Below are 14155 nucleotides of genomic sequence, written 5' to 3' on the forward strand. Positions count from 1 at the left end.
TGGTGAATCAAGAGGAGAAAGGAGAGGGGGGTCAACAGGTTGAGAGGGGCAAGGAAGAGGAGGAGAGGGGTGGGTAAGGCAATGGTGGAGGGCTGGTTGCCTTGTCATGTCATGTCTCCTCTTGCTCTTTGGCTGTGGAGCCAAGCGTGGTCTGTGCCTGTGCCTGTGCCTGGTCAAGGATGCATCCAGTCTGTAGAACTGGTTCAACAGAGCTGGCGGAGGAGGCATGTTTCGACGTTGAGTGCTTTGGTGCCGGCATGTGAATCATCGACCAGGAACGAGGCTTCAATGCAGAAGGATTTGGTCCTGAGAGCTGCTCAAAAAAAGCTGCCAGTGTCGAGGGGGTGGGCTACGCCAAATGAATGCTTCAGAATTTCCTTCTATGCAGAGTTTGAAGTGTGCAATCTGTGCCGATGATGGCCTGGAAAGCAACAGAGGACAAGAAGCCTGTTGGCAGGCTTTGAGGTTGGATGTCTGTCCCCTTAGTAAAGGGTGCTCAGAGTGGGATCGGTGCAGGGGAGGCGGGTCAGAACTCAAAGTAAGTCCTCTATCTACTGGTCGGAACCAAAGCTGGGCTCTGGTGAGAAGGCTTCTTTCTTGGCAGCTGATGGCTCTAACTGGGACTCACCCTCAAGGTGTTGAGTACCAAAGATGTCCGGAATAAAGTCGTCACTCCTCTGCGATATTTCAAGACTTCAAGCCTGATCATAGCAAAGGGTTTTCGTCTAACAAAAGGTGAGGCAGGCGCCCCATGAGGCCTCCTCTTGCTCTGGGGAGAAACAGAGGTTGAAGACCTGGGTAGATCGGTCCTGGAGTATTTGGCACAACACCGTGGACAGTAGCGGAAAGGCATCCATTCCATAACAGGCAAGACATGTTTGCCGTGAACAAAGGATAATGAAGGCCCTGAAGAGCAAGGCCCCAACCGGGTGGCGTCAAAGTTGTTCCAATCCCTGACCCACGTGTTGATTCGATGCAATAAAGGATAACGCACAAAACAACAATAGCAATGGAAGGGAAAGGAAAGGAACTAAGGCGGCACCAAGAAATCACCATGAGTGTCAATCTGGAGCTCAGTAATGCACGTCCGAACACAGCGGCAGAAAGAAAACAATCTAACAATGGAGCTGATGCCCATGCGCATTACCAGCAATAGGTGGAGTCACCATACCTCATAACTTGGGAAGTCTTGTTCGAAGAAAAACTTGCACGCATCCGGACCCAACACTAGATGGCAGGAGTATGCACAGTATATGAATATACAGCCACACATGCCTAGAACATAATGGTTCAACACACTGCATGTTCTGTAAGAAAAAAGGGAACTGAGAATCAGAAATCAAAAGCCCAGCCCTTTAGAGGTGCGTACACCCAGAGGGCATCAGCACAATCTTGTTTGAAGTGGACTGTTACTTGGATGTTGCAGTGCATATTGTGCGTTACCATATTGTGGCTTTAATGGGATTTAACAGCCTAAGTATTGGTTTAATAGGAAAAATCAGACATGAATATATAAATCACTTACACATTTCATTCTGCAAAGTTGCAGAGGAGGTATAAAGTTAATGAACTTAGAATTTGTATCAGATTTATATAGCTTTTCAATTCCTACTGAGCCTGTAGTTTGGCACATCTCTGAGCTGCCTTCTCTTGCTACCAAGACATATCCTTTATTGTACTGTGCAAATTACCTGTTTGGATTCCCAGCTGACCACCCTGAGAAGATGGAGATGGAAAATCTGGATCCCAAATTGGAGAATTATGACTGTACACTTCTTCCTCCAACATGGAAAGAAATCTAGGGGCAGACAACATGGAGGTGCACATTGTAAGAATTTTGAATTGACACAATGAGTTAAATTGGCACTGTTAACAAAGTCGTGACCAAACCGAACAAATAATAATAGGTGTGAGAGGTGTGAAATATGCCACTTACAACGTTACAACAGTGCCATATGATTCCGGCATCACATTCCATTGACTCCTTCTGAACAAAAACGTATGGGTTGCAGCCAGATGTGCAAGTCACACTTACACAGCCTATTTTCTTAAAATACACACACACACTTATTGTACAAGAGTGCTCGCCATTGTTACTGGTAAGGTCTAGCTCACATTCCACTAACTGAAGACATCCTCAAAATGTGTGATCTTTTTTAAGACCACCTGTTCTATTCACCTCTTAGTATGTGCACGCCTCTTCCTCTTTTTCCGCCTACCTTCCTTTATCCTTTTCCTACTCTCACTCATTATTAACACCAGGAATAGCTTCTACCAGAGGTACTTATCGTTTTTATCACACACAGGGTCTTGTCTCATGATCTGCACTGATAGGGCACTCTTCAGGCAATAACACAATCATTCAAGAATGACACTAGGTGTAATCAGATCTCCCAGACACACTGGTGCCACCAAAGTTCTCTAAATATCTAGATAGCCACTCCATACACTATCAATATCTCTACAATCCTTCCTTGCAACATTCAACAGGATTTGATCTTTGATATCGGACACATTCAGTAGTCGCTCTTGAAAAGCGTCTTAAGATACTTCCTTCTGCATCCATCTAAATTCAACCAGAGCAATTTAAGTTTCATTTGATATTCTGGATCACAGATATGGTGATCTTCCTAGATACAACTGTTCCAAATTATGCTACCGGTGCTCATTCACGTCCTATTTATGTTACCCTTAGACATATTTAACACTATGGAAACCAACCTTACAAGATCGGCTTACCAGCCTTACAAAGTTGCAGCGTTAGACCCATTGTACATCTGTCAACTCGGAGCCTAATTCAGAATTGCATATATCCGATTAAACTTAGATGTCCAAAGGACACCCAACCACAGTCTTTGGCACTACTACGACCTTCACCTTTCCTTAAAATATTTAACAAAGTTCTCTTGGGGGGTGGTGGGCGGTGGTCGTTAGCAAAACGCCCTTCCAATTACATCACAGAAAGTGCCAAAGCTGTATATATATCTGAAGGCCTCTCCTGTGTCAAAGCGTAGTAAAGTTTCCATTGGTCGTAAACACTTAGTTATCAAAAATGTTACCGGTTTTAGTCAGCCCACTTGAACCCAAAGAGTACATTGCTAATCCAATGAAATGCACCCAAATGTACAGAAAATTGTCTAACCAGACAGAGTGTAACAGAGGGACCCCAGTCACCTGTCAATCGATTGACACCGCCCCACACCCTTAACACTAACAGCATCAATGTCACTCTGGTACTTTCTCATTATGGCGTGAACATTGTCAATTCTACCCTGCCTATTTTCTCTGATCTAACACTTCAAACAAACCCACCCAGTGTTGCTGCGGAGTGGCCGAATACATTCAGCCCACAAGAGGTTAATTTGATGTGCCGTTCATATGCCAAATATATTCTGGTACATTTTATTTATTTAGTTCTAACCAATAATCGGACACACGTCCCTAGGAGAGAGTCAAGGTCTCGAAACGACTACTTGGGAATCCAAAAGGTTCAGTTGATGACTACACAGAATAGTTTGGGGAACAGAACTTTTTTACAGATGGTTATCATTCTCCTGATCAAGAATGGGAATTCGTGAGGGGCGTGGCCAACAGCATGGGTAGTAAGTCGGGAGCAATCGAAGCTCCGGCGAGCCGACCAGACCCGACGTACATATGGCCGTCCAGAGAACCCCTAACTGCCGCCACAAGCGATCGAAGTATCCTACAATGCAGTGGGCACAGGTGGAGCCGGTAACGAGGGTCCGCAAAGCACCGCAATTCGCCTGAGAACCGCGGCCCCTCGGAGGGATGCAGAGGCAGCCCTGACGGACTGAGGCGGAGCCGCGAGCGACGCGCTGGCGGGTCGGCGAGGAGAGCGAGCGAGAGGTCCGGAGCTCCAGGGCAACTTGCCGAAACCCGGCGGAGGGCGAGAGAACACTGGCGCCCCAGAGACGGAACACCGGCAAGCTGCCTTAGAGGTGGGAGCTGCGGCGGAGGCCCGGGGCTGAGGAGGCGAGTCCGTTAGGAGGAGTGGGGGAGTGCCGACGCCGGGCCGACCGGCCGGACTACCTAATAATGGAGCCTGGGACATTCGATTGACCCCCGCGGAGAAAGGGGTGCCCCGCGCCGATCAAGGGCAACATGCCTTGTGTGGACCTATCGGCCTGGGGTGAGGAGACGGGGCCTGGTGCCGGAGGAGGCCTTTGGCTGAGATCACCGCGCGGAGGCCTCCGAGGTGCTGGCAACCCGAGGGGAGTGCCACTCACCAGCCAAGTGGGAGACTACGGCCGACAACAAGTGAGGCCCGGCCTAGGATCCGGGAAAGAGGGGCATTTGGGCCTGTGCCCAGGACATCCCTCCCCTTGCCTGCCTGGCGCGCGGAGGGTCACTGGCCCGGACCCACCCTGAGAAGAGAGACGCCGGAGGCCCTGCTACACAAGAGGGCACCCGTGCCTGGCGCGGCGGAGACAAGATCGACCAGGTGCGCCGGAGATCGGGCCCCGGGGCAGCAAAGTAGGGGGTGGGAAGTAGCCAGTGAGGCCCCCGCTGACCCGGTAGATGCCCTGGGAAAACAAAATGGGCAAGAAGGAAGCGGCCCTCAAGGCCCCACGCCAGGGCACACTGGATCGCTATGCGACGGCACCCCCTGCGACAGACGCAGACGCCGTGGGTCCACGTTCGGACACGGCTCTCCTGATGGGGGCCATACAAGCGTCAAGGGAAAACATACAGGCATCACGCGCGGCTCTAGAGGTCAAGATTGGGGAAGTGGGCTCTGAAGTCACGCTACTGCGACAAGACTTTAGCAATCTCACGGAGAGGGTGACCAAGGCTGAGACTAGGCGGAAGACATAATCCACTCCCTACAGAAGGATGTGAAAGAGCTCCGGGCCTCGCACAACCAGCTACAGTGGAAGGTCGATGACGCGGAAAATAGGGCCCGACGCAACAACCTCCGCTTTGTTGGTTTTAGGGAAGGAATCGAAGGGTCCAATATGGTGGAGTTCCTGCGCACGTGGCTGTTGCAGACCTTGCCAAAGGCGACATTCCCAAACTGCTTTGTGATCGAGAGGGCACATCGGGCGCTCCTTGCGAAGCCCTTGGTGGGAGCGAGACCGCGGTGGTCATCGCTCGATTCCTGAACTTTACGGACCGGGACGTGATATTACGCGAGGCCAGAAAACTGGGGGAGATCCGTATGGAGAACTCACAGATCATGATCTTCCCCGACTACAGTCGGAAGGTGCAGAAACAGAGGCGCTCCTTCGACGCGGTAAAGGCTAAGTTAAGAAACCTGCGGATCCAATATATGCTGCTTTTCCCGGCCAAAGTCATTTATAAGGAGAAAACGTACTTTTTCACCCACCCGAGGATGCATGGCAGTGGTTGGAGGAACGCCCGCCTCTACGGAGGCGAGAGGGAGAGATGCGAGGTGCGACGGAGGAGGAGACCGCTGCTGGGAATCAGTGGGAGTCCCCGAAGACACAACGGCAGCGGAGAACGCGGAGTTCCAAGAGGGTGACCGCGACGCCCTATCCCATGCAGAGTCCGGCTGGCAAACGACAACAGGGCCCAAGTGCCCCCAACCTCGGCAGTCAGAATGCCCGCTCAAAAGGAGAGGGCGGCATGGGGGGGGTCACCTCGGGAAGTGAGGACCTAGAGGACCAGTCGATACATCCGTTAGTGGCGGCAATTAACGAACTGGAGCAGGACTCTGACGCCTGAATAAGAAGACACTCTGGATGGACTTGATACCGGCTCATAGTCCGGAAGCACGCAAGTTGTTTCACACCTTATAAGCACTGCTGTTACAGATTTTTGACTATAATATATATGAGAGTAGATTTTGTAGGAGAAGCTATCTTTCCATATTTGCCAGATACACTGTTTAGAGTGGGTTTGTAGGGGGTGAACCTGGGGAGGGGGACAGACCTTCTCCGCCTGGAAGTCCGTTATCCCATCTTTGACGAGGATGAGACTGACGGGTGAGGGAGGTGGGGAGGGGGGGAGGCAAGGGGGGAGTTATGCTTGTTCTACGGGTTGCTATGTAGGGGGGGCGAAGGGGGAAGGGAGGTTGGGGAGGAGAGTTGGGGAAGGGAGGGGGAGATGGGACATGTCGAAAAGGTCATGCACACCTGCGTCCCTGGCGCACTGTTGACACCGAGTTTATGCACCGCACACCAGGACTTGGGGCACGATGTCTGTTAACCATGTAGATACATCACAGGATCCAGGGGGTCTTAAGATATTAACATGGAACGTGAACGGTCTCGGCAGTAAAATTAAAAGGGGCCTAGTGAATGCCTACGTGAAACGGGTGGGCCCGGATATAATCCTGCTGCAGGAAACGAACCTCCAGGGCACCAAATGTGGCTTTCAGGCTAGAGGGAAGTACAAAGTTCTTGCACACGCGGGATTCACTAAAGGCTCTAGGGGGGTGGCCATACTGATTAAGAAGGACCCACCATTTAGAACAACGCAGGTATGGACTGATCCTCAGGGGACGTATGTGGGAGTGAGGGGGACCTGGAGATGGCAGGAGTACAAGATTGTCTCGGTTTATGCCCCCCCTAAATTACAGGCGGCTACATTTAAGGGGATCACGGACATCCTTCTTAATACGAAGTCTGTGTAGAGACACAGAGGCAGAGACTGTGAAAAGGACTATAGAAAGATACCCTCTTGTAGACACATTGGAAACCTTCAAGGGTTTTATAGGAAGCCCTCACTCACCAACCTGGTTGGTGACATGCTTCATCATCCGGCCCACCAGGAGAAGCCGAGTGCCTCCCTGGTGTGCTACAACGCCAGATTACTGCGGAGCTGGATTTATTGACAGTGATGTGAAAAGTGATGTTAAAAACGTCTAATACTGTACCAACCAAAATGATTTATTTACTGGTCAGTTTAGACATGGTTAAAAAGGTATGTGTGGAAAAACTACCACTGATTATGATGGGAGTTTCCACTTAAAGTGGGGTCAACATGTTTCTGCCCTGTATAAGTGTAAGAATTACGTGGGCATTCGTCAGGACCGTGTAGCGTGTACCTTGGCGGTATGGGCGCGCTAAGGCCCACCCTGACCAAAGGACGTGAAAGTAAAAAATTGTGCTATGTGTAAAAAAAGGGTGCAAAACAAAACACAAACCAAAAGTTGTGGGATTTACCTCCACTCAGAGGACCCCACGGGGTCCGGAGCAGGAGTAGCTAGGTGCCAAGAGGGTGCTAGGCGTTGCGGGCAGTGTGCCATTTTCGCCTCCACCCCCCTCCCGAGACCCATGGGGCGTGGATCTTTTACTACACAAACTATACAGGTTCCTCTGAGTGGAGGTAAATCCCACAACTTGTGGTTTGTGTTTTGTTTTGCACCCCTTTTTTTTTACACATAGCACAATTTTTAACTTTCACGTCCTTTGGTCAGGGTGGGCCTTAGCGCGCCCATACCGCCAAGGTACACGCTACACGGTCCTGACGAATGCCCACGTAATTCTTACACTTATACAGGGCAGAAACATGTTGACCCCACTTTAAGTGGAAACTCCCATCATAATCAGTGGTAGTTTTTCCACACATACCTTTTTAACCATGTCTAAACTGACCAGTAAATAAATCATTTTGGTTGGTACAGTATTAGACGTTTTTAACATCACTTTTCACATCACTGTCAATAAATCCAGCTCTGCAGTAATCTGGCGTTGTAGCACACCAGGGAGGCACTCGGCTTCTCCTGGTGGGCCGGATGATGAAGCATGTCACCAACCAGGTTGGTGAGTGAGGGCTTCCTATAAATCCCTTGAAGGTTTCCAATGTGTCTACAAGAGGGTATCTTTCTATAGTCCTTTTCACAGTCTCTGCCTCTGTGTCTCTACACAGACTTCGTTGCATATGACACTCTTCCTTTGTTTTGCATACCTAACCAGGGGGAATAAGAGTGCCTCTTACCCTCTCTCTCTCTAATTGTTTCATGATCTTTCTTAATACGTCAGATACCCTACAGGTGCTAGGGGGAGACTTCAACGACGTGATGGTCCCTCCACACGACACGACAGGACAGGAGACAGGACTAGAGACCCGACCCCGACCCTACTTTAGAAGACGATCACCACCCTGGACTGACTGATGTATGGAGATGGCTGCATCCAGAACTTAGGGCCTACTCCTTCTTTTCGGGCGCCCACAGGGCCTACTCTAGACTGGACTATATTTTTCTTGCCCGACATGTCCTGACGATAGATGACTTAGCCGAGTACAAAGCGAGAGGGATTTCGGACCACTCACCGCTCCTGGCGCGGGTGGGGGGAAGGATAGGGAGGAGAGGGTCCTGGAGGTTGACAGCCTGAGACCTACAAAATGCGGCCATACTGCGAGGTCTCAGGGCCGACGTGAAAGTTTATATAGCCGAAAATGAGGGCTTGGTCTCATCAAGAGTGGTCTTCTGGGAGGCCTTTAAGATGGTCCTCCGAGATAGGGCGCAGAATAGACTGGCGGAGGAGGCTAGGGAAATTTGGTCACTAGAAGCCCAGATACTGGACCTGGAGAGGGAATACCTGCTTACTAGAACCCCAGGGACCCTCAGGAGACTGAAGGATGTGCAGAGCCAATATAGGGACATGGTAACGGGAGAGGCTAAAACACAGGCGCTGGCGACACTTCATCGTCTATACGATGTGGGGGACAAATCAGGAAAGTTGCTGGTGTGGCTCAGTAGGAAGGAAAGGGATGCCAGGTAGGTAGAGCAGGTCAGGGACACTCAGGGGAACCTGGTGAGGTCAGATGGTCAGATTGCAGGGGCCTTTGCTGCACACTACAAATTATTCTACAACGCCAGGGATTTGGGGACACAAGAGGATGCTCTACGGTACATGGCACATATTGACCTCTCAGTATTAACTGACGAGGACCTCCATGAACTGGAGGCTGACATCACGCTCTACGACGTTAAGGCTGCCCTGGCTATGCTTCGGGCGGGAAAGTCCCCTGGCCCAAATGGGTTCCCTGCGGGATTTTTTAAGCGAACTGCAGACTTATTGGCCCGTCATCTGCTAAGACTCTTTGAAGAGGCAGTGCAAGAGGGGAAACTGCCACCAGACCTCCGTAGGGCCACAATAATCCCGATATATAAGGAGGGTAAACCGGCAGAAGAATGTTCGTCGTATCGCCACCATCTCTCTCTTGAACATAGAAGTGAAGCTGTTGGCGACCATTCTAGCCCTTAGACTATTGAAGGTAATACCAGGGCTAGTTCACCTGGATCAAACGGGTTTCCTTCCAGACAGGGCTACCAGATTGAACCTCAGACGGACTCACAACTGGTTGCAGGAGGCGGGCAAGAGACGGGACCCTCACTGGTTTTTGTCTCTGTACACCGAAAAGGCGTTTGATGCAGTTCACTGGCCTTTTCTAGAGGGAGTCCTGGTGCGGTTCGGCTTTGGTCCCAAATTCCGGAAGTGGGTACAACTGTTGTACACGGATCCTAGAGCTAAAGTTAGAGTTAATGGGGTCTTATCCGGGGACTTCCCGGTGAGGAGGGGGACCAGACAGGGGTGCCCCCTGTCCCCTCTGCTCTTCGCGCTAACTATTGAGGTGCTCGCGGGGGCGATCCGACAAAATGCGGACATTAGGGGTTTCAAACTGGGGCCGACGGATACCGCAGAGGAAAAAATATCACTGTATGCGGACGATGTCCTCCTATATATTACGCACCCAGATATTACGATACCTGCGTTGTTCTCAGAGCTGGAGAAGTACGTAGCACATGCAGGATATCGGATACACTGGCACAAGTCGGTACTATATGATCCCAGGAGCCAGGAGCGATGGACGGACCTTCCAGAGAGTCTGCAGACGACCAGTGAGGGCTTTACTTACCTTGGGGTGTTTGTGACGCTTGATAGCGGCCGCTCCTATGACAGGAATATTCGACGGATAGTAAGAATTTTTATTGAAGATGCGAACCGGTGGAGGCTGCTACCTCTTACAATCCTGGGTCGTGCGGCCATGTTTAAAATGATGACACTGCCGAGGCTACTGTACGCATTCCAAAACGAGTATTACCCCCTTCCACGTAGGGTGTTTCTGGAAATAAATGTGGAACTGAGGTCCTTTCTGTGGTTGGGTAAGCAGCCACGGGTGGCATTGACGACCCTCCAACGGCATCAATATAGTGGAGGGATCTCACTCCCTAATGTCGAGGCCTACTATTGGGCAGAACACCTGGTGCCCATTAACGACTGGCTTCACGCCACGGCTACGCACCCTACGTACGCCCTTGAGAGACTTAGTATGGCCACTCGTCCATGTAATTACTATTTGTATGGGGGCAAAGGGAAAGGGTGTTTGCTGTCAGCCACTAGGCTTACCCTGACGGTCTGGAACCTAGCGACCAAGAGTATAGGTTGGGAGAGGAAACCGACTAGTCCGACAACGTTGTGGCATTGTGCCTGGCTGCAGGAAGTGAGTAAACTGAAGGGGTTCCAGAGGTGGGATGACATAGGGATTTCGACGCTAGGGGACGTGACCGCAAAGGGGGAACTTAAGTCATTTCAAGCTCTGAGGACGGAATTTTAACTGCATCACACCCAATATTTTAAATATGCACAATTGAGACATGCCTGGCGGGCGGAGGGGATCCCGGTAGGAACACTCCCTGAATATGCACCTCTGGAGGGCCGCCTCATGCAGGAACAAATTCCGGAAAGGGCGGTATCGCTCACATACAGAACACTAATGAATAACATATCTGACGACCTGGGTACCCTTAGAAGGAAGTGGGAGTCCGAGGTAGGGGAAATGGACACAGTGGACTGGGACACGGTGCTAATGCATCCAAGAGAAGTAGCTATTAAATCCAGGCTGAGGCTTATCCAATACAATATCCTAGGGTGCGCCTGTACAAAATGGGAAGGGCTGGAGATACGAACTGCCTGAGATGTGGACGGGATGGGGGGGGGACTTCTACCACACCATATGGTCCTGTCCGACAATTCAGGCCTACTGGGCGGAGGTCTTGAGAGAACTAGGGGAGGTGCTGGAGACCTCTCTGACGTTAGACCCTAAACTGGTTCTGTTGAGCATGACTAATGATGTGGACCTCGCTCGCCCGCTATTGATTTTCCTGGTCCTGGCTTTGGTGTTAGCTAAGAGAGATGTGGCAAGGAAATGGCGGGTGGCTGTACCGCCACAGCTGGAGGAATGGCGGAGAGGTCTGGACCTATATATGGCAGCTGAAAGGGTCACCTATAAGGCAAGGGGATGCCCTAAGAAATTTGGCAGAGTCTGGGGCAAATGGCGACGATACCATGGACTTGATGGGGGACTCTGAGGAAGTACGTTCACTGTGTGGGTCACGCACTCCTCATTTGTAAATAGGTTAAGTAACCTGTGGTGTGCCTCAAAGATATCACCCCCTGACGAGAAGGTGTTGTAATCAATACGTGGTTAGTGGCACTTAGGATAAGCGCCAACTCTTTGAGCACAACCTCTATGAAACGAAATTCGTTTCTGTGTTCAATGCACATAGTGTCAAAATGAAGTTTAAACCAAAATCGTATCAAGCTTCATTCATGTTTTATTCACATGAGTTTTTTATCGTTCGTCATGCAGTTTCATTCCAATAATTCATGTCTGAAATCCACTTTAGTATATGCATAACATCATCTTTTCCCAATGCATTTCGGACACAACGGTCCTTCATCTGGGGAATCCTGAAAAACAATAATCCAATCTAAGTATGGTCCACCGAGATCACATCAAACATATAAGTACATGCAGGCATATCCATTGTTAAGTTGAGTAATTAATAAAGCAACGTTAAAACCCATAACCAGAATATGTAATCATCAAATGCGTTTTTTCTTGAAGGTGCATAAATGAATCAATGAATTATAAGTTATCCGACAGGTCAAACGAACCCAGTGTCATAATAAAGAGTGCCCAAACAATTCAACGGTACTCGTTCGTATCCAGACCGTGTGCATAGTGTGACCACCATTAATACCCAAAATCTAACACAATCATGCAAGCCTCGTGGAGCAAAGAACTTACAGATAAAGTAGAGCAAGATCCCGCGTCTCACTCGTGTGCCCTTCGCCGGTGAATGCAAACAATGTGTTCCGTATAAACGGAAGTGAGTAAAGTAAAATCAAAAGTATGAAAAGCGGACTTCCCACGTGGCGGCCATCTTACAGAGGTACCGAAGAGTGGTGAAACAAAACCTTAGAATCGATTAAGTAAACAGTGCATCAACAACATAAAGATCCAGTCTCAAACTTAAAATAACAATTATATCCATAGTATAAAAGTTCTTACAAAATGGGGTAAAACGTGACGGTTCGTTACTCGAACTAATAGAATCAATGAAACAGAAAATGTCGTTATGAACATGGTTCTCTACAGATAACATGTAAATTCCATCCGGTCATTAAGATCCATGAAACCGTCCGGTCTTAATGACCGGATGGAATTTACATGTTATCTGTAGAGAACCATGTTCATAACAACATTTTCTGTTTCATTGATTCTATTAGTTCGAGTAACGAACCGTCACGTTTTACCCCATTTTGTAAGAACTTTTATACTATGGATATAATCGTTATTTTAAGTTTGAGACTGGATCTTTATGTTGTTGATGCACTGTTTACTTAATCGATTCTAAGGTTTTGTTTCACCACTCTTCGGTACCTCTGTAAGATGGCCGCCACGTGGGAAGTCCGCTTTTCATACTTTTGGTTTTACTTTACTCACTTCCGTTTATACGGAACACATTGTTTGCATTCACCGGCGAAGGGCACACGAGTGAGACGCGGGATCTTGCTCTACTTTATCTGTAAGTTCTTTGCTCCACGAGGCTTGCATGATTGTGTTAGATTTTGGGTATTAATGGTGGTCACACTACGCACATGGTCTGGATACGAACGAGTACCGTTGAATTGTTTGGGCACTCTTTATTATGACACTGGGTTCATTTGACCTGTCGGATAACTTATAATTCATTGATTCATTTATGCACCTTCAAGAAAAAACGCATTTGATGATTACATATTCTGGTTATGGGTTTTAACGTTGCTTTATTAATTACTCAACTTAACAATGGATATGCCTGCATGTACTTATATGTTTGATGTGATCACGGTGGACCATACTTATATTGGATTATTGTTTTTCAGGATTCCCTGATGAAGGACCGTTGTGTCCGAAATGCATTGGGAAAAGATGATGTTATGCATATACTAAAGTGGATTTCAGACATGAATTATTGGAATGAAACTGCATGACGAACGATAAAAAACTCATGTGAATAAAACATGAATGAAGCTTGATACGATTTTGGTTTAAACTTCATTTTGACACTACGTGCATTGAACACAGAAACGAATTTCGTTTCATAGAGGTTGTGCTCAAAGAGTTGGCGCTTATCCTAAGTGCCACTAACCACGGACTCTGAGGAAGGCCATTTTGTCAACATAGACTCTGGCCCTGGAAGACCACTGGTGAGGCTCCTAGAATTGGAAGAGATTATATTGATTTTAATGGTGATGATCGGTGGGAGGGGGGTGGGTGGGAAGGGTGTGATGACCGATGATGACATGATTGTAATGTTGTTACATAATAAAAATGATTAAAAAAAAAAGAATGGGAATTCCTCCCAATTCGACAATTTTGCAGTGCTTACACAACAGACTTCATAAATCACAAAACATTGGTTGAATTATCAAATCATGTGGGTACGGTTTGAAATCAGCCTTGCCTCCAAACTCCAGAAGGCTGGTCAGACAAGAAGCCTAAGGAGTACCAACACCTTACTCCTTATCCCTCTGAAAACCCACAAAAAAAAAAACGCATCCAGTTCCTTTGCAGGAAATGCGGCCAAAATCTGGAACTCCATACCAGTCCATATCAGGACTAACCCCTCCTACTCAAATTTCAAAAGGCATCTCAAAGACCTCCTCCTCAAGCGATCTCTCCCGAATGGATAGGTACAGCCTAATCACAGGAGCCCTCCCGCAACAACACACAGAGACTTTGACAATATGACCTCTAGCTCACTCTCCTCAGGACTACCTCCTCCGAACCCCCCCAAACGGATCCAATCCCATCATAAGGCACTGTAATTTTGTGGCGACAACACGTGAACCGACTTGAGACAATGTACAGACTATTATGATTATTTATCTCA

The 14155-nt window shown here is 48.6% G+C and overlaps 1 protein-coding gene across 2 annotated transcripts in view; it reads right to left on the reverse strand.

Moving 5' to 3' along the window:
• KAT2B (lysine acetyltransferase 2B) overlaps positions 1-14155 on the reverse strand; it is a 296390-nt gene that overhangs the window by 113581 nt on the left and 168654 nt on the right. For both annotated transcript variants that reach the window (XM_078663996.1, XM_078663997.1), the window contains exon 7: positions 1692-1798. In XM_078663996.1, the coding sequence (XP_078520122.1) occupies positions 1692-1798 (107 nt within the window). The remainder of the gene's footprint in view (positions 1-1691; positions 1799-14155) is intronic.

Source organism: Lissotriton helveticus, chromosome 10 (assembly GCF_964261635.1).
Source record: "Lissotriton helveticus chromosome 10, aLisHel1.1, whole genome shotgun sequence".
Classification (NCBI taxonomy): Eukaryota; Metazoa; Chordata; class Amphibia; order Caudata; family Salamandridae; genus Lissotriton; species Lissotriton helveticus.